This window comes from Suncus etruscus, chromosome 14 (assembly GCF_024139225.1).
Source record: "Suncus etruscus isolate mSunEtr1 chromosome 14, mSunEtr1.pri.cur, whole genome shotgun sequence".
Lineage (NCBI taxonomy): Eukaryota > Metazoa > Chordata > Mammalia > Eulipotyphla > Soricidae > Suncus > Suncus etruscus.
In genome coordinates this window covers 78,779,536-78,799,131 of record NC_064861.1, presented here as the reverse complement: position 1 = coordinate 78,799,131, position 19,596 = coordinate 78,779,536, and the positions used below count along the sequence as shown (strand labels likewise).

General features: G+C 39.8%; 1 protein-coding gene and 1 non-coding gene across 2 annotated transcripts in view; one reads left to right on the top strand and one right to left on the bottom strand.

The window, feature by feature from the left end:
- Positions 1–19,596, top strand: part of SLC7A9 (solute carrier family 7 member 9) — a 29,712-nt gene that overhangs the window by 9,035 nt on the left and 1,081 nt on the right. Inside the window, exons 9-11 of the mRNA XM_049786620.1 lie at positions 15,627–15,723; positions 16,730–16,879; positions 18,286–18,460. Coding sequence (XP_049642577.1) covers positions 15,627–15,723; positions 16,730–16,879; positions 18,286–18,460 — 422 coding nt within the window. The remainder of the gene's footprint in view (positions 1–15,626; positions 15,724–16,729; positions 16,880–18,285; positions 18,461–19,596) is intronic.
- On the bottom strand, positions 13,024–13,130 carry LOC126029008 (U6 spliceosomal RNA). The gene has a single exon (XR_007502669.1). It is a non-coding gene; the product is annotated as a U6 spliceosomal RNA (small nuclear RNA).

Sequence of the window (19,596 nt, the reverse complement as noted above, 5' to 3'; positions counted from 1 at the left end):
ACTTTCCTCCATCTCTCCTCTGCCTGCCTCTGGGGCAGACATTTTTCTTCTCTCTCTCTCTCTTCCATTTTTTTCCTTTTAGACTTGTGGCTTGCAATCTTATTACTGAAGGGGTATCATGCATATCACTTTATCTCCTTTCAGCACCCAGTTCTTGCCCAGAGTGATTATTTCCTACTTTCATTGTCATAGTGGTCCCTTCTCTGCCCTCCCCTGCTATTTGTAGCAAGCTTTCTACTATGAATTGGTCCTCCTGGCCCTGGACTCTATTTCCTCTGGATATTATACCATACTACTTTTTTTTTTAAATATTCCACAAATGAGTGCAATCATTCTTTGTCTATCCCTTTCCCTCTGACACATTTTGTTCTCCATCTAATACACTCCATATCCATTCATATAAGCAATGTCATGACTTCATATTTCCTAATGGCTATATAGTATTCCATTGTGGAGATGTACCATGGCTTTTTTATCCACTCATTTGTTTAGGGGCAGTTGGGTTGTTTCCAGATTCTGGCACTTGTGAATAGTGTTTCAATGAACATAGAAGTGCAGAGGGTTTTTCTGCATGGTGTTTTTGGGCTTCTAGGGAATGTTCCTAGGAGTGGTATCGCTGGATCATATGGAAGCTCAATTTTTATTTTATTTTTTTAGGAATATCCATATTGTTTTGCAAAAAGGCTGGACAAGTTGACACTCTCACCAGCAGTAAATGAGAGTCCCTTTCTTCCTGCATCCACACCAGCACTGGTTATTCTTGTTCTTTGTGATGTTTCTGTGGTTTGAGATGATACCTCTTTGTTGTTTTGATTTGCATCTCCCTGATGATTAATGATGAAGGACAATTTTCATGTGCCTTTTGGTCATCTGCATTTCTTCTTTGAAGAAATATCTGTTCATTTCTTCTTCCCATTTTTAAATGAGTTCGTTTTTTTTTTTTCTCTTTAAGCTCTACCCATGCCTTATATATCTTGCCCTTATCAGATGGGCATTGGGTGAATAGTTTCTCCCATTCTGTGGGCAGTCTTTGTATCCTTTCTATCACTGTTTTCTTTGTATCACTGCAGAAATTTCTTAGTTTAATGTAGTTCCACTTGTTTATCTTTGCTTCCACTTGATTGGTCAGTGATATTTCATCCTTGAAGATTTCTTTAGCCCCAATGTCATGGAGTGTTCTGCCTACATTTTCCTCTATGAACTGGATGGTTTTAATTTCTTTCTTCTTTCCTTCCTTTCTCTTTCTTTTCTTTCTTTCTTTCTTTCTTTCTTTCTTTCTTTCTTTCTTTCTTTCTTTCTTTCTTTCTTTCTTTCTTTCTTCTTTCTATCTTTCTTTCTTTCCTTTCTTTTCTTTCTTTCTTTCTTTCTTTCTTTCTTTCTTCTTCTTTCTTTCTTTCTTTCTCTTTCTTCTTTTTTCTTTCCTTTCTTCTTTCTTTCTTTTCTTTCTTCTCTCTTTCTTTCTTTCTTCTTTCTTTCTTTCTTTCTTTCTTTCTCTCTTTCTTTCTTTCTTTCTTTCTTTCTTTCTTTCTTTCTTTCTTTCTTTCTACTTCTTTCTTTCTTTCTTTCTTTCTCTCTTTTCTCTTTATTTTCTTTCTTTCTTTCTTTCTTTCTCTCTCTTTCTTTCTTTCTTTCTTTCCTTCCTTCTTCTTCCTTCCTTCCTTCCTTCCTTCCTTCCCTCCCTCCCTCCCTTCCCTCCCCTTCCCTTCCCTTCTCCCTTCCCTTCTTCCCTTCCCTTCTTCCCTTCCCTTCTTTCTTTCTTTCTTTCTTTTTTTCTTTCTTTCTTTCTTTCTTTTTTTTTTTTTTTTTTTTTTTTTTTTTTTTTTTTTTTTTGGTTTTTGGGCCACACCCGTTTGACGCTCAGGGGTTACTCCTGGCTATGTGGGACGCCGGGGGATCGAACTGCGGTCCTTCCTTGGCTAGCGCTTGCAAGGCAGACACCTTACCTCCAGCGCCACCTACCCGGCCCCGTCTTTCTTTCTTTCTTTCTTTCTTTCTTTCTTTCTTTCTTTCTTTCTTTCTTTCTTTCTTTCTTTCTTTCTTTCTTTCTTTCTTTCTTTCTTTCTTTCTTTCTTTCTTTCTTTCTTTCCTTCCTTCCTTCCATCCTTCTTCCTTCCTTCTTCTTCCTTCTTCTTCCTTCCTTCCTTCCTTCTTCTTCCTTCCTTCCTTCCTTCCCTCCCTCCCCTCCCCTCCCCTCCCCTCCTCTCCTCTCCTCTCCTCTCCTCTTTCTTTCTTTCTTTCTTTCTTTCTTTCTTTCTTTCTTTCTTTCTTTCTTTCTTTCTTTCTTTCTTTCTTTCTTTCTTTCTTTCTTTCTTTCTTTCCTTCCTTCTTCTTCCTTCCTTCCTTCCTTCCTTCCCTCCCTCCCTCCCTCCCTTCCCTCCCCTTCCCTTCCCTTCTTCCCTTCCCTTCTTTCTTTCTTTCTTTCTTTCTTTCTTTCTTTCTTTCTTTCTTTCTTTCTTTCTTTCTTTCTTTCTTTCTTTCTTTCTTTCTTTCTTTCTTTCCTTCCTTCCTTCCTTCCTTCTTCCTTCCTTCTTCTTCCTTCTTCTTCCTTCCTTCCTTCCTTCTTCTTCCTTCCTTCCTTCCTTCCCTCCCTCCCCTCCCCTCCCCTCCTCTCCTCTTTCTTTCTTTCTTTCTTTCTTTCTTTCTTTCTTTCTTTCTTTCTTTCTTTCTTTCTTTCTTTCTTTCTTTCTTTCTTTCTTTCTTTCTTTCTTTCTTTCTTTCTTTCCTTCCTTCCTTCTTCTTCCTTCCTTCCTTCCTTCCCTCCCTCCCTCCCTTCCCTCCCCTTCCCTTCCCTTCTTCCCTTCTTTCTTTCTTTTTCTTTCTTTCTTTCTTTCTTTCTTTCTTTCTTTCTTTCTTTCTTTCTTTCTTTCTTTCTTTCTTTCTTTCTTTCTTTCTTTCTTTCTTTCTTTCTTTCTTTCTTTCTTTCTTTCTTTCCTTCCTTCTTCTTCCTTCCTTCCTTCCTTCCCTCCCTGCCTTCCCTCCCCTTCCCTTCCCTTCTTTCTTTCTTTCTTTCTTTCTTTCTTTCTTTCTTTCTTTCTTTCTTTCTTTCTTTCTTTCTTTCTTTCTTTCTTTCTTTCTTTCTTTCTTTCTTTCTTTCTTTCTTTCTTTCTTTCTTTCTTTTCTTTCTTTCTTGGCTGCACCCGGTGGCACTCAGGGTTTACTCCTGGCTATTTGCTCAGAAGTAGCTCCTGGCAGGCACGGGAGACCATCTGGGATGCCAGGATTCGAACCAACCACCTTAAGTCCTGGATCTTCTGCTTGCAAGGCAAACACCACTGTGCTCTCTTTCCGGCCCCAGATGGTTTTAATTTCTAATGTCAAGGCCTTTAATCCATTTTTGCATGGCATTAAAGAGAGTTCTGAGTTCACTTTCTGCATGTAGCTGCCTAGTTTTACAAACACCATTTGTTGAAGAGGCTTTCTTTCTTCACTTCATATTTCTTGCCCCATTATCAAAGATTAATGGATCATATATCTGAGGGTCAGTCTCAGGCTATTAAAGTCTATTCCACTGATCTGTGGGTCTGTCTTTATTCCAATTAAGACATGTCTTTATTTCATGTTTTTAATGACTATTGCTTTGTAATACAATTTAAAGTTGGGAACAGTGATGCATCCCATCTTCTTTTTCCCAAGGATTGCTTTAGTTATTCGTGAACATATATTGTTCCATATGAATTTCAGGAATGTTTTATTCACTTCTTTAAAAAATATCATGAGTATTATAGGGATTGCATTAAATCTTCATTAAATGGGAAGTGCTGTCATTTCTATTATTATTATTATTATTATTATTATTATTATTATTATTTGGTTTGGGGTCACAACTGGCAGTGCTCAGGGGCTATTCTTGTTTCTACGCTCAGAATTTGCCCCTGGTAGACTCAGGGGACCCTATGGAATGCTGGGATTCGAATCTCCATTCTTCTGCATGCAAGGCAAACACCCTACCGCTGTGCTATCTCTCCGGCCCCTGATTATCATTTTTTTGATGATCTTTTCAGTAGTCCTCAATTGTGATAGGTCTATTCAGGTATGTCAATCATCTTGATTCAACCTTGGGAAGTAATAGAAGTTCAAGAATTTTTCCATTTCTTCCAGGTTCTCTTGTTTTGTGGCACAAAGAATCTTAAAAGAATTTAGGAATTATCCTTTGAATTTCTTTATTTTCTGTTGTAACATTCCACGTTTCACTTCTGATTCTATTTATGAAGTTTCTATCTCTCTTTTTATCTGATGTTTATCAATCTTATTATTTCAAAGAACAAACTCTTGCTTTCATTGATCTTTTTCATTGTTTTTTTGGGGTGCCCAGTTCATTAATTTGTCACTAAGTTTTAATATTTCCTTCTAAATGACTGATTTGGGCTCGTTTCTGTTGGTTATTTTCCAATTTCTTAAGCTGTACCACTAAGTTATTTATGCAGGCCATTTCTTCCTCCTGATGAATGCTTGAAAAGCTATAAAATTTCCACTTAATACCACTCTTATTGTGTCCCACAAATTCTGATAATTTGTCTTCATTCTCATTTGTTTCCAGGAATTCTTTGATTTCTCTGAACCACTGGTTGTTCAATAGTGAGCTATTTAATTGTCAGGTGTTAAAGTTATTTTTCCATTTATGTTTGTAATTCACTTTTATTTCAGTACACTGTGGTCTGAGAAATTGATACAATTTCTATCCTCTTGATTTATTTAACGAAGGTATGTTTTGTGAACCAGCATGTGGTCTGTCTTGGAAATGTTTCATGTGCTTTGGAGAAAAATGTGTATTCAGCTTTTTGGAAATGAAAAGCCCTATATATGTATATGTAAATATATATCTATATCTAATATAGTAAGTTTCTCTCTTCAATTTTTTCCTTCAATTCTCGAATATCCTTGTTGAGTTTTAGTGTAATTGACCTACCAAGAGGTGATAGAGCAATGTTGAAATCTTCAACTACTACTGTTTTGTTTTTGATATCTTTCTTCAAGCAGTTGTTTTAAGTTCTTTGCTGGCCCTTCATTGGGTGCATATATGTTTAGGAGTGTCTTTCTTTTTTTCTGATGTATATATCCCTTATTATTAAGAAATGACCCTCTCAATCTCTTATAACCATTTTAAGTCTGAAATAGATGTCATCTGATATTAGTATGGCCACTCCAATCTTTTTAAGGAAGTTGTTTGTTTGAAGGATTGTCTTTCAACCTTTGAGCTTGAGTCTGTGTTTGCTCTATTTAAATGTATTTCCTGAAGACAGCAAAATGTTGGATTCAATTTTCTGATCCATTTTGCCACTCTTTATCTCTTAACTGGTGCATTTAGTCCATTGATGCTGAGGGAAAGATGATTGTTATGGGATTTGTGCCATCTTTTTGTGTATTTTGGGGGTTTATCTTGCCTTAAAGTACCCCCTTCAGATCTTCTTTTTTTTTTTTTTTTTTGGTTTTTGGGCCACACCCGTTTGACGCTCAGGGGTTACTCCTGGCTATGTGCTCAAAAATCGCCCCTGGCTTGGGGGGACCATATGGGACGCCGGGGGATCGAACTGTGGTCCGTTCCTTGGCGCTTGTAAGGCAAACACCTTACCTCTAGCGCCACCTTCCCGGCCCCCAGATCTTCTTTTAAAGCTGGTTTTGAGTCTATAATTTTTCTGATCTGTTATTTATCTCTGCAGCTGTGTATCCTTCCTTTAGTCATGAATGAAAGTCTGACTGGGTAAAGTATTCTTGGTGAGACATTACTTTCATTTAGGTTTTTTTTTTTAATTATATCCCACCACTGCCTTCAGGCCTGCAGGGTTGCTTGTGATAAATCTTATGTAAATCTTAAGGGTGTTTATATGTGTGTAATTTGCTTTTTTAAACTTTCTCCTTTCAGTATTCTATCTCTATGGTTTTCATTATTGTAACTAAGATGAATCTTAGGGTGTTTTTATTTGGGTTCTTTAAGCTGGTACTGTTTGCACATATAAGATGTGAGTGCATGCACTCTTCAGCTTTGGGAACTTCTCAGCAATGATGTCTTTGACTTTTGATTATTCATAGGAGTTTTCTTCCTGGATCTCTGGGACCCCAATGATTCTTATGTTGTTTCTGTTGAATTTATCCCAAAGCTCTATTGTCTGTTCACTTATTTTGAGGATTTTCTTTTCATCTTATGATTGTTTATGTTAAGACTTTTTGCTAACTTCTATGTTGTTTGAAGGTGTCATGCAGCTCATCTTCCAGATCACTGATTCTGTCCTTAGTAGCTGTTACTCTGTTGGTGAGGTGCCAAAAATAGTCTATGTTTTCCCCCTTATACATCCCATATTTTTTTTTCATTTATTTTGAGATAAAATTGCTGGTTCGTATGTAAGTTACTTTTTTTTTTTCTTTTTTTCAAGCCCCTTAAGTACTGCTTAGGATATCTAAGAGCCATTCCTGGAGATACATAGTCAACCAGGCTGAATGTTTAGGCCCTGTAATTCTGGGGACCACCAAGACCAGCCAGTGATATTTGGGGTTAATCATTCTATCCCTGGAATGCTTGGGGGGGGGGGTTCAAGTGGGACCATGTGAATCTTGAGCATGCAAGACATGCACCTGTGGTCCTTGAACTGTGTGGTACTCCACATTTTCTTTGAACTGTTTATTAGCTCTTTTTTTCAGTGATTGCTTCATTTCTTTTTTTTTTTTTTTTTCTTTTCTTTTTTTGGTCTTTGGGTCACACCCGGCAGCTCTCAGGGGTTACTCCTGGCTTTGTGCTCAGAAATCACTCCTGGCAGGCCAGAAAGACCATATGGGATGCCGGGATTCGAACCACCATCCGTTTGCAAGGCAAATGCCCTACCTTCATGCTATCTCTCCGGCCCCCTGCTTCGTTTCTTTTTCATTGCAAATGAGTTTCTCTTCACATCCTCACCAACACTTGGCATTGGGTCTTTGATAATAGCCATTCTACTAGGTCTTAGAATGTAATTATAGATTTAGCTTATTTTTCTCTAAAGACTAATTATATTGAGCATTTTTTCCTGTGCCTATTAGCCATTCATATTATCTTCTAGTATTCAAATCTTGTCCATTTTAAAAATTGGGATGTTCATCAACTAACTGAATTATAAGTGCTCATATATTCTGGATGCAAATATCCAGAAATCCCTTTGCACATTATTTATCTTGACTCAGTGACATCATCTCATTTTCTTAGTGGTGTTTTTTTTTTTTTTTAACACTACTTGTTTCTTTGTTTTGTTTTTGGACCACAACTGGCAATGCTCAGTTGTTACTTCTGGCTCTGCAATTAGGAATCACTCTTGGTAGTGCTCATGGGGCCATATGGGATGCCAAGGTTTGAACCCAGAACAGTCACATGCAAGGTAAATGCCCTCTTTGTATTATTGCTATGGCCCAGAACCACCAATTTTTTAAAAAGAAAGTCCAGTTTATCCATTTTTTCATGCTTTTTTGGCATATCTAGGAATATATGCCAACAATGAAACAATAATATTTTACTATTTTATTCTCTAAGTTTCTCAGGCTTAGCTATTGTACTTAGATTCATTTGGGGCTGACTTGGTCAAATTTTGGATTGAGCAGATTGAAAGTAGGCCAGGGACTTGTGCTATATTAAATTATATCACTGTTAAGTTAAATCTATGACTTTATTTTACTGGTTTCTTTCTTTTCTACATCTCATAGAAAAGCCTCCTTCTCCCTTCAAGAATCCCTCCTCTCCTTTCAAGAAACTGTTTTCATCTAGCACTTAGTTTTGTGTTTTATCAAAATAACATTTTGATAATAAGTATTTATTTATAACATATAAATATAACAAATATAACATATAACAAAATAACATAATAACAACATTATGAGGAAGTTGTAATTGTGCATTGCTGAAAACCTACAAGGTGTCCATGAGATTAAGTTTACCACTAAGTCCTTTAACTCTGACCAGGAGGGATGTGTGGGAGGTGAGACATGAATCTTGCCCCTATTTACACCTCTTCTTTCCCAAGTCTTTACTTGTGGCCTACTCTGAATAATCCGTCTCATTTGAAACTGTCATCCTAGGAGTACTTGCTTCACTTGGTTTTGACTGGTCATTTCCTATCTTTGTTTCATGCTCAATGAAAAATGTTATGGTTGCAGGAACAAAACATGTACAGACTCTGATGTCTGACACTCTTTGCTACGTTTAACATTTCAGATGCACATGTGCTATTTTCCTCCTCTTTCAAAGCTTCTGCTTGTTCTCAGAGTCTGTAGACTTGCCAATTTTGAGATTTAAAGAGTGGGTTCACAGCATCATCCAGAGACAACATCTCTCCTCTACTCAATATCTCTTTTCCATCCACCTTGACCTATTTGTTCTGGGAATTAATGTCATTACTCGCATCTTTTAAAAACTCAACTGTGTCGTTTTTATTTTTTAATTTTTAAAAATAACATCGTTATTTAAGCACCTTGATTACAAACATGATTGAAGTTGGGTTTCAGTCATAAAAAGAACAGCCCCCCTTAACCAGTGCTACATTTCCACCACTAATGCCTGTATTTGAAACAGACATTCTACTTCTCTCATTCATTGACATTGTAGTTGTCATTGTAGCCATTTCTCTAACTGTACTCACCACTCCACTCTTTGTAGTAAGCTTCATATCGTGAGTTAGTCCTTCCAGCCCTCATCTCTATTTTATCTGGGCATTATTACAATAATGTCTTTTATTTTTCTTAAGACCCATAGATGAGTGAAACTTCTGTATCTATATCTCTCCCTCTGACTTATTTCACTCAGCATAATAGATTCCATGTACATTCATGTATAGAAAAATTTCATGACTTCATTTCTCCTGATAGCTGCATAATATTCCATTGTGTATACATACCACCATTTCTTTCTTTCTTTCTTTCTTTCTTTTTCTTTCTTTCTTCTTTCTTTCTTTCTTTCTTTCTTTCTTTCTTTCTTCCTTCCTTCTTTCTTTCTTTCTTTCTTTCTTTTCTTTCTTTCTCTTTCTCTTTCTTTCTTTTTCTTTCTTTCTCTTTCTTTTCTTTCTCTCTCTCTCTCTTTCTTTCTTTCTTTCTTTTTCTCTCTCTCTTTCCTTCCTTCCTCCTTCCTTCCTTCCTTCCTTCCTTCCTTCCTTCCTTCCTTCCTTCCTTCCTTCCTTCCTTCCTTCCTTCCTTCCTTCCTTCCTTCCCTCCCTCCCTCCCTCTCTCTCTCTTTCTTCTTTCTTTCTTTTCTTTCTTTCTTTCTTTTTCTTTCTTTCTTTCTTTCTTTCTTTCTTTCTTTCTTTCTTTCTTTCTTTCTTTCTTTCTTTCTTTCTTTCTTTCTTTCTTTCTTTCTTTCTTTCTTTTTCTTTCGTTTTTTTTTTGGGTCACACCCAGGGTTACTCCTGGCTCTATGCTCAGAAATCACTCCTGGCAAAGCTCAGGGGACCATATGGGATGCCGGAATTTGAACCATCATCATTCTATCTCTCTGGCCCCTGTACCACTGCTTCTTTGGCCATTCATCTGCTGAAGGGTATCTTGGTTGTTTCCAGACACTGGCTATTGTAAATAGAGCTGCAATGAACATAGGTGTGCAGAGGGCATTTTTGTATTGTGTTTTTATGTTCCTAGGATATATTTCTAGAAGTGGTATAGCTGGATCATATGAGAGCTTAATTTCCAGTTTTTTGAGGAATCTCCATATTGTTTTCCATAAAGGCTGGACTACATGGCATTTCTACCAGCCAGCAGTGAATGAGAGTTCCTTTCTCTCCACCTCCCTGCCAGCACTGATTGTGTGTCATTTCTAAAATGGTGGAGATTTTTGCCTTTGTATTCCTGAGTTATCTGTCATCACCACTTCTTCTGATGTTTTAAAGCTTCTCTTGTAGCATTGTATTGAAATTATGTGCATCCTCTCAACTTTTGAATTTATATATCACCATCAAGCTTTAACTCTGACTGTTTACATATTTCACTCCCATGGACTTGTGTCTTATATGTTTTAAAGGTTCTTGGTACTTCTCTTTTCTTGATAGACTGTTCCCTTTGCAGCAGAAACCCTCTTGTCCTTAAACTCTAGTTTGACATTATTGTTCAATCAGTGGTATTATGTGACACCCCTTTTCTCTCTCTTCAACCTCAGTAGCATTGGGTTTGACAGCCTTTTGGAACAAATTTGACCCAAGAGCATGCATCTAGCATCTAACAAGGAAGCTGGTTTCAATCATTTATTTATATTTTTGTATTTTATTTGTATCATTTATAAAATTTATTGTGACTATTACTACAACTAGGTGAATATCTAACATTATTTTATCTTTTCCTCACTTGAAAACATATTTTTAGATAGAAGCTGATTTGTTTAAAAAATATCTCAGGATACGTTTCTGGATATATATTTTAAAAATATATTTTAAATCCAAATGTTTTCTTTCCATGCAAAATTTCAAACTGCTGCTTTATTCTGATTCTTTAAGTTGTAGATTGTAGTTGAGCTAACAGGGTCACAGTTTTGTGCAGAGCTGCTGCCCTTCTACCTCTGTTTTGTGTCACTACCAGTCATCCTCTTCCTCTGCAATCTGGGAAACTCTCCCACCCCACACCAGTCACCTCTGTTCTATAATCTGAGTCCAAGAGGGAGTTATCATTATAATCCTCCCACTGCCTGCTTTGTTTCTACCCCATCTATAAGTGAGACCCAGCATTTGTCTGTCTCCTTTTTACTTTGCTTTAACACAACCCATCTAGCTTCAATTTATAGAAAATGGCAAGATTTCACCTGTTCTAGAAGTTGATTTCTTACAGCTCTCCTCCATTGTGTACACATTGGTTTCTTTAGCTATTTATCTGTTGTTGGGCATATAGTTTGTTTCTAGCTGTTGGCTATTATACACAGAACTGTAGTGCTAATCTCCATTTTGTTGATTTTTTAGCAATTCTTCTTCTCTTCTTTTTTCCTCCTCCTCTTCCTCCTTCTTTTCTTCTCCTTCTTTTTTGGTTTTTGGGCCACACTCAGTGACACTCAGGGATTACTCCTGGCTCTGTGTTCAGAAATTGCTCCTGGCTTGGGGGACCATATGGAACACCAGGGATTGAACCCACATCCATCCTTGGTCAGCCACATGCAAGGCATACGCCCTACCGCTGTGCTATTACTCAGGCCCCTTTTTAGCAATTATTGTATTTTCCAGCGTTTAAGACAACTGGGTGCATAAGACGACCCCCTACTTTTTCTGTTAAAATATAGGGTTTGGGCTATATTCGCCATATGACTACCTCTCTTTTAACACAAACCAAATGGAAATTAAAAAATGTAAGAGAAAAAGAGTAGAAGCCTCAAAGGTTAACGGTATATGTTTAATAAAGCTAGACTTTGGAGTGACAACAATCATTTTACATTTGTCATTTGGAGTAAATAACTGATTTTTTAAATTGTGATCTACATTGAGAGCAGGGAGAGGGGGCTCCTTCAAGAGCAGCTGGCTGGGGTGCAGTGATTAAAGGGACAGCTAGAGAGAGAGACAGAGTGCCTCTTCTGTGTCCCATAAAAGCTGAACAGAGGAGACTGAACACCAGAAAGCCACATACCTAGTGACTGGTGATGATGCCTGGTAGCTGAATGGGATGCTGCGGTAAGAGGGGGACAGATCACTCGACCCTGAAGCTGGAGTAAGTTTCAGCATGCTGTATAATGGCATATAAGATGACCCCTGACATTTAAGAGGTTTTTCATGGGTTAAAAAGTCATCGTATATGCTGGAAAATATGGTATTCTTAATTATAACCTAATAGGTTCTATCAATGTCTGAATTCTCATTTAAGGGCTTATAACCTTCCCCCCTATCTAGAATGTAGCTTCTTTATAAGCTCAGACTTTGAAAAATACTCTTGAGGAAATAATTAAGATTTTTAGGCCATTTTGGTGGTGCTCAGGCTTACTTCTCGCTCTATTCAGGGATCAATTCTAGTGGTGCTCAGGGAATGATAGGTGGTGTCGGGGATTAAACTGGGATCAATCATGTGCAAAGGCAAGGGCCTGAACCCCTATACTATCTCTCCATCCCTATTTAAAAGGAATTATTTATTAAAATTTAAAAATCTAATGTTTACATGCCAAGATGTTTTGTGCCCTGAACATGGCGTTTTCAGTCAACTCCTTTTGAACATTCTGTTGGTCTTTTTTTTTTTTGGGGGGGGGGTGCACACCCAGTGGCACTCAGGGGTTACTCTTGGCTGTCTGTGCTCAGAAATCGCTCCTGGCAGGCTTGGTGGCCCATATGAGATGCTGGAAATAGAACTCAGGTTGTTACTGGGTCAGCTGCATGCAAGGCAAATGCCCTACCTGCTGTGCTATAGCTCCTGTCCTGTTGGTCTTTTTTAAATAGTTTCCTTTGAGAATTATAAAGTCCTAACAATCTCACTTATTTAAAAATGTATCTTCTAGTACTAATAATTACAGAATAATCATAGAATTCTAATATGAAAATCAATTCCCCTCATCACTAATATATATATTTATTTATAAAGGTTTAGAGTCAAAGAAGCACTGTAAAAACAATGTTAGAGTGGCAATTATCATTTGCATGGGGGTCATGGAAAGGAAAAACTTTGGCCTAAATACAAGTAGACCCTACCCCTGAAGTTTCCCGACATAAGACCATTTCTAGGCTCCAGGCAAACTAGTTTGTCCAATCCCGATCATTGTCTATAGTGCCCATAGTTATATTTTTCACAGTCTCTGTTGTTAGTATCATGTTTCTGTATTGAAGGTCCTGGAATCTGTATATCCTACATTAAAGCCAAGAGGGTGTGGAGCGGCATCTAATTTCAACTCACAATTAAAGGGCAATGCAGAAAGCCCTGTCCAGTATGCAGGTCATCGTTGTTTAAATCTTCTCAGTGTTAAGAGAAGACTTTTTTGAGTAAATCGATGTCACAGCAGCAGTAGGGTCTTCCCTGGTAGAGAATTGCTTCCAGGTGATGTCATAGACAATTTTGGATGTTTCGTAGATGGCTTCCTTGGTTCAGGGGTGACTGGAAAATGCCCAAAACTCATTTCTTTTTCTTTTTTTAAATATGGAACGCTTCATGAATTTGCATGTCATCCTTGCGCAGGGGCCATGCTAATCTTCTCTGTATCGTTCCAATTTTAGTATATGTGCTGCCGAAGCGAGCACTTTCTTTTTTTTAACATATTTTTTATTTAAGTAATATGATCATAGTTGGGTTACAGTCATAACCAGAACACCCCCCCTTCACCAGTGTAACATTACCCCTCCCCCTTCTAATCCCTTGCCTGTATTCGAGACAGGCATTCTACTACAGTTATTGGTTTTTAAGTTCAGTAAGTTGTATTTTTTTTTTCCTTAAAGGATGAGTAAAAAAAAATATAGTAAAAGTGTGATAGTGGCAATTGCCATTGTTTGCATAGGTCCAGAAAAATTGGGAAAACGGAAAAAAATTATTGACCTGATTACAAAAAGGCCTCATCACAGAAGTTTATTGATTCTGGGTTCCAGGCATACCAGTCCATCCAACTCGAGTCATTCTCAACGTCCCGGTGAAACTTTTTCACACTTTAGCTATTGTTGATATCAGATTCTTATAAAGACTCTGGATTCTGTGCATTTCTTTTATTGATGCCAGGCTGATGTGGAGCATCCTCTAGTTTCAGCATACCATTAAATGCGGAGCGATCTGCCCTGCATGCAGACTGTTACTGAGTTGTCAGAGTGTTGGGAGCACTCTTTGGAGTAAGTCAATGCCAAAGCAGTGGTAGGTCTTCCCTGGTAGAGGCTTGGATCCTGGTAAAGTTATAGGCAATTGTGAAAACCTCTTATTTCTTACGGATAGCTTATTTCTTATTTTTTATGGATAGCTCAACAGATTGAGCACATGCTTTTCAAAGAGGAGGCCTGGCTCAATCTTAGGCACCACTTTGTCCCCCAAGCACCTCTGGGGGTAACTCCCAATTGGGTATAGCCAAAAAAAATCTTATTTATGCTATTGTCTAATTTGTCCCTTTAATTCCTCCCCATCCTCAAACTGGGATATTCATGATAGCTGGTCCATGACTACTTTTGTCCTGGACACCTTCTAAGCCATTGAATCATCTTCTGAGCCTTTTCTCATTAAAAGCAGAGCTGTTAGGATCAATGTATGTGCAGATTACATGGGGTTTGAACTTGTGTCCCTGTGCCAGTTGGGCAAGTGATTAGACCCCTAGCTGTGACCCCCACACAAGCTCTCATCACTGAATGAGAACGAGTGGTCTCAAATATCTGAAACCAGTGAAAGTTTCTAAATGTACAATCAAAATTTGATTCAAAATAAAATATGTAATGTTTGTGACTGCACTCACCTTTGTTGAGAAAGGGTCACAAAAGGGGGTCAGAGTGGTACACAGCGGCAGGGCAACTGTCTTGCACAAAGCCAACCCAGGATGTGGGTTCAATCCTTGGCATCCCATATGGTCCCTTGAGCCTGCCAGGAGCAATTTCTAAGCACAGAGCCAGAAGTAACCTCTTAGTGTTGCCGGGTGTGACCCAAGTCCTCCTCCCCCCCAAAATGTTTATAAAGCTCTAATTGAGCTATCTTCAAGGCCTCTATGTGCCCTTTTTTACATTTACTCTCATAATGCCACAGTTTAGATAGACCTTTAGATAGACCTTTGTCCCTGATGTGGTTTTGTTGGTTTTTTTTTTTTTTTTTTGCCAGAACTTGGTTGAGTTTGAAAATGTTTTAACACTGTGTTCCTGATTTCTCATACCTTTATCCTTTCCACCTCTATGCCTCACTCAAATTGAGTGTCTCTTTTTTTTTTTTTTTTGGGCCACACCCTGTAACGCTCAGGGGTTACTCCTGGCTATGCGCTCAGAAGTCATTCCTGGATTGGGGGACCATATGGGACGCCAGGGGATCAAACCGCGGTCCGTCCTAGGCTAGTGCTGGCAAGGCAGGCACCTTACCTCTAGCGCCACCTCGCCGGCCCCCATGAGTGTCTCTTTTCTGTTCTTCATATGTGCCGAGTTTCTCAGCTGATGAATTTTTAAATTTCTTTAATAGGATTTCTTTGACTTATATCTCTTGACTGGAAACAGAACTCAGTAGTCCCTGAGCTCAGGGAAACCAAACTGCCCAGTTTCCAGTTAGTGCTTCTTCCCTTTGACACTTTTAGTAGTTTTTCCCCACAACTCAAACTGTTCTTAGGGGTATGAAATGCCATGTCCAATGACTAGTCTATTTTTTTTTTTTTTTGGTTTTTGGGTCATACCCGGCAGCGCCCAGGGGTTACTCCTGGCTCTACGCTCAGAAATCGCTCCTGGCAGACTTGGGGGACCATATGAGATGCTGGGATTTGAACCATTATCCTTCTGCAAGCAAGGCAAACGCCTTACCTCCATGGTATCTCTCTGGCCCCAAGTCTAATTTTTTTAACACTGTCACCAGCCTGGAGTGCTGCTGCACAGAGGGGCACCAGTTGGACAGTATTTTCTTGCACCCTATTTTGGGGTTCAGATAAGGCATCTCCTCTGTGAAAGGGGCTTCCTAAATATCTCCTTCTCTGCTTAAGGGATTCCACTGCGTTTGCTCAGGGCCTCTGGTCCCCAACAGGAAGGCACACAGGACACTGCCTGCACTCTCATGCCTGGACTCATGTCCCTGTTTTCCAGACTTGTGTTCGTGGCAGGCCGGGAAGGTCACATGCTGAAAATTCTCTCCTACATCAGCGTTAAGCGTCTGACTCCCGCTCCTGCCATCATCTTTTATGTAAGCGCAAACATCCTCACAAAAACACCCCTGTTGGGGGCCCAAGCTATAGCACAATGGGTGGGGCATTTCTGCCTTGCATGTGGCTGACCCGGGTTTGATTCTTGGCATCTTAGATGGTCCCCCAGTCCGCCAGGAGTGTTTTCTGAGCGCAGAGCCAGGAATAACTCCTGAGCACTACTAAGCTTGGTCCCCCAAACAAACAAAAACACCCCTTTTGGGAGGCCTTCCCTTTCCTTGGCATGCTTAGTCGGTTTTGCTAAGTCGGTATTGAGCACTTTGAAAGCACCCAGGTTCCCTTCATCCTCCACATGAAATAAGCATGTTCAGAACTCCAATGGTTGATCATTTCCCTATTAGCACTCATCCATGGAAGATGCTGTTTGAATTTCCCAAGCTGGTCCCATACACACTTCTCCCATGTCCATTTGTATTTTCATGGACCCCAGGCAAGAAACAATAAAAATTCCACTTGCTTCCAGGGCAGAAGAATAAGGCATTTACCAGGTGGCAATTGACCACAGCCTTTCTCAGTGGTCCACTAATTTCAAAGTTCCATAAACTCATGTGCAGCACAGAGCTTTCGTATCTCCCCCTGGAGCTCAGCAGCAGAGGGTAATAAATTCCCAGCTGTGAGCCACTGTCCCGGGTCCCAATGGGCCATCCACATTGTTCTCCTTAGGCCCTTCAACACCTGATTTGGTGCACACCCTCTTCCAGGACCAGAAGTCCCTAGAAGCAAAACCCAGAATTAAAAAGCTGGCACAACCTTAGATTTGTGCTTCACATCAGATCTCCAAAAAGTTAAACCATTTCCCGAAGTCTTCACTAGTGTCAAAAACAAAAACAAAACAAAAACAGCTATCAACACAGATTAGTACAGATTCACCCCAAATATGAAGGGATCCACAACTTACCCTACCACATTTCTCCTCAGGTAAAGCTATGAAATGACAAGACTGTCTGCCTACCCTAATAAGCTAAAGAAGAATCTATTCTCTTCTAGGGCATCATAGCAACTATATATATCATCCCGGGAGACATAAACTCATTAGTGAATTACTTCAGTTTTGCTGCATGGCTATTTTATGGTCTGACGATTCTGGGACTGATTGTGATGAGGTTTACAAGGAAAGAACTGGAAAGGCCCATAAAGGTAGGTTTGGTATCTGAAATGCCACTACATATGGTCCCCTAAGGACTGAATTCACCATTTGGCATTCACATATAGATGTACCAGTTATTAACTTTCTTTTTTTTTATTGGTGTTTGGTGACGCTCAGGGGTTACTCCTGGCTATGCGCTCAGAAATTGCTCCTGTCTTGGGGGACCATATGGGATGCCGGGGGATTGAACCACAGTCCATCCTAAGTTAGCATGTGCAAGAAAAATGCCCTACCGCTTGCACCACCGCTCCGACTCCTTTTTTCTACTTCCTGTATTACCTCACCTTGCCCACCACCAGAATCCACTGTCCCGCCACCAGAATCCACTGTCATTTTCCTGACATCACCCCCAGATCATAGTTCAGGCTTTCTTGTTCAGGGAAGGCTAATTCCGTTTTTTTTTTTTTTCTCTTTCTACTACAATAGTGTGTTCACCTGGGTTTATGCTTTTCTTTCTGACTCACCTCATATAACCTGACTTTCTCCATATAAAGGCCCTTTCTGACCAAAGGGGAACAAAGTTCCCTGGGGAAAAGAATGGGTCCAGATCTGGTGGACACTGATCAATTCCTAGCCTGTCCTTAGTTTACTTACAAAGTGATTTGAATAGTTCAGGAAGCTGGAGCACATGCCTTAAATGTCTGACCCCAGAGTTACTGGCTGTAACTCCAGTGGGTCCCACAACTGCCACTTGTGGCCCTCTGGCCTGCACTCAGCCTTTCAGGCCTGTACATCCAGGCTGAGTAACCCTGAGCCCCCATCACTTCTTGGCAGGCTCCAAATAAGAAAACGAAGGGCCAGAGTGATGACGCAGCGGTAGGACTTGCATGTGGCTGACCCAGGACGAACCTGGGTTTGATCCCCAGCATCCCATATGCTCCCCAAAGCCGGGAGTAACTGATGTGGACCAAATATCCAAAAAAGAAAGAAAAAAGAAAAGAAAAAAAAAGAAAAAGAAAAATGAAGGTCAAGTTGATGTGAAGTTCCTCAGATTGGGTTACAAAGAGAAGTTGGCTGCTTGGGCTCTGAAGTATCTTTGCAGACAGCTGACAGGAAATGAGAGAGGATTAAGTCAACAGGGCAAGTGAGACTAGACATTATATGGGATAAAACTCCAAATTCTACAGCAAATCTATGAGGTCAAGAAAAAAAGGGGTGTGGAGGACATAGTCTTAAACATAGAAAGACCTCCTCATAGAGAAATATTTTATTATTATTAATATTTAGGATTGGCTTTTTCTCTAAATTCTAGGTGGAGTGGGAGAAATAAAGATTGGAAAACTTATTTAAAATGACTAAACTGGAGTGGCCCTTGGATTTCCTTCTATTCTTTCTTTCCAAACAGTGTTTTTGTTTTGAGTGAAGTTTCCAATGACTAAAGCACTGTTGTTTGCAGGTGCCCATCCTGATTCCCATCGTGGTGGTGCTGGTGTCCGTGTATTTGGTCCTTGCCCCAATCATTAGTGAGCCTGCCTTGGAATATCTCTACTGTGTGCTCTTCATACTGAGTGGCCTGATATTTTACTACCTTTTTGTCCACTATAAGTTTGAATGGGCTCAGAAAATCTCAAGTAAGTATTACCAGCACAACAGTTATACTGTTAGTGAGGAACAGATATGCAGAGACCTACCTACCACCTCCTCTGTCCTGGTTCTGTCACAGGATCTCAATGAACAAATGTTACTTCCTTTAGGGAACATGCCCCATTCGTTTCCAAGTCACAGGGCAAGTCTTTAACCTCTGTGCAGTTGTGGGCTGCTCTGCTCCCCAGCCTGATACTTGAGTTGAACCTTTTTTGGGTCACACCCGGCAGCGCTCAGGGGTTCATCCTGGCTCTATGCTCAGAAATCGCTCCTGGCAGGCTTGGGGACCATATGGGATGCCGGGATTTGAACCACCGACCTTCCACATACAAGGCAAACGCCTTATCTCCATGCCATCTCTCTGGCCCGAGTTGAACCTTTCTAGCAGCTGGCAGCATTGCTCCTGCACACACTGGTGACACCACTGATCATGGTGATAACAGCACGTCTATCCCTATGTGGCCTATCTCAAAAGCACCATTTTATTTATCTTGCTAAGCACAAAGACACTTCAAAGTGAATGATGAGGGCCCTGGCCTTTTACTGCCCAGACAATAGATTCTCCTTTCCACTTGGCAGTCCTGGCTTCTCCTTTATTTGAGGACTTTAGTCATCTAAGTTTAGCCTAGTTGTCTTACTTTAAACTTGTTTCTAAGTTTAACTTCATTAGCCACTTTCATGTTGAAAAGTGAGCACTATAGAGTCACCCTATGTGCCTTATCTCCAACTCCAGGTGAGCGAATCTGAATCAGGGCTGTGCATGAAAAAACCAGACCAGGCTGAGGGTGAAACACATATAGTGTGGCAGACTTCTACCTCATAATCTCCAGCAAGCTGCCTGTCAGAAATGTTTTTATTGAGTACAGAGACAGTAAGGACATAGTAAAGGCAGTAAGGGCAGTAAGGACACAGTAAGGGCAGATAGCTCAGTCTATCCTGAGCCTGTCCCCGCCCAGGTTTTACATATAAGACAATCTTTGTTTTGGGTGAAATCAAGTTGTAAACAACCAGATCCAAAGAAACCACAGGTGATTTTTTTTGGGTAAAATAAGGTATAACCTAATAGAGCACTAATGTCACAGTGCCACAGAGCGACTCTGTGGTACAGCTTAAATGACAACTT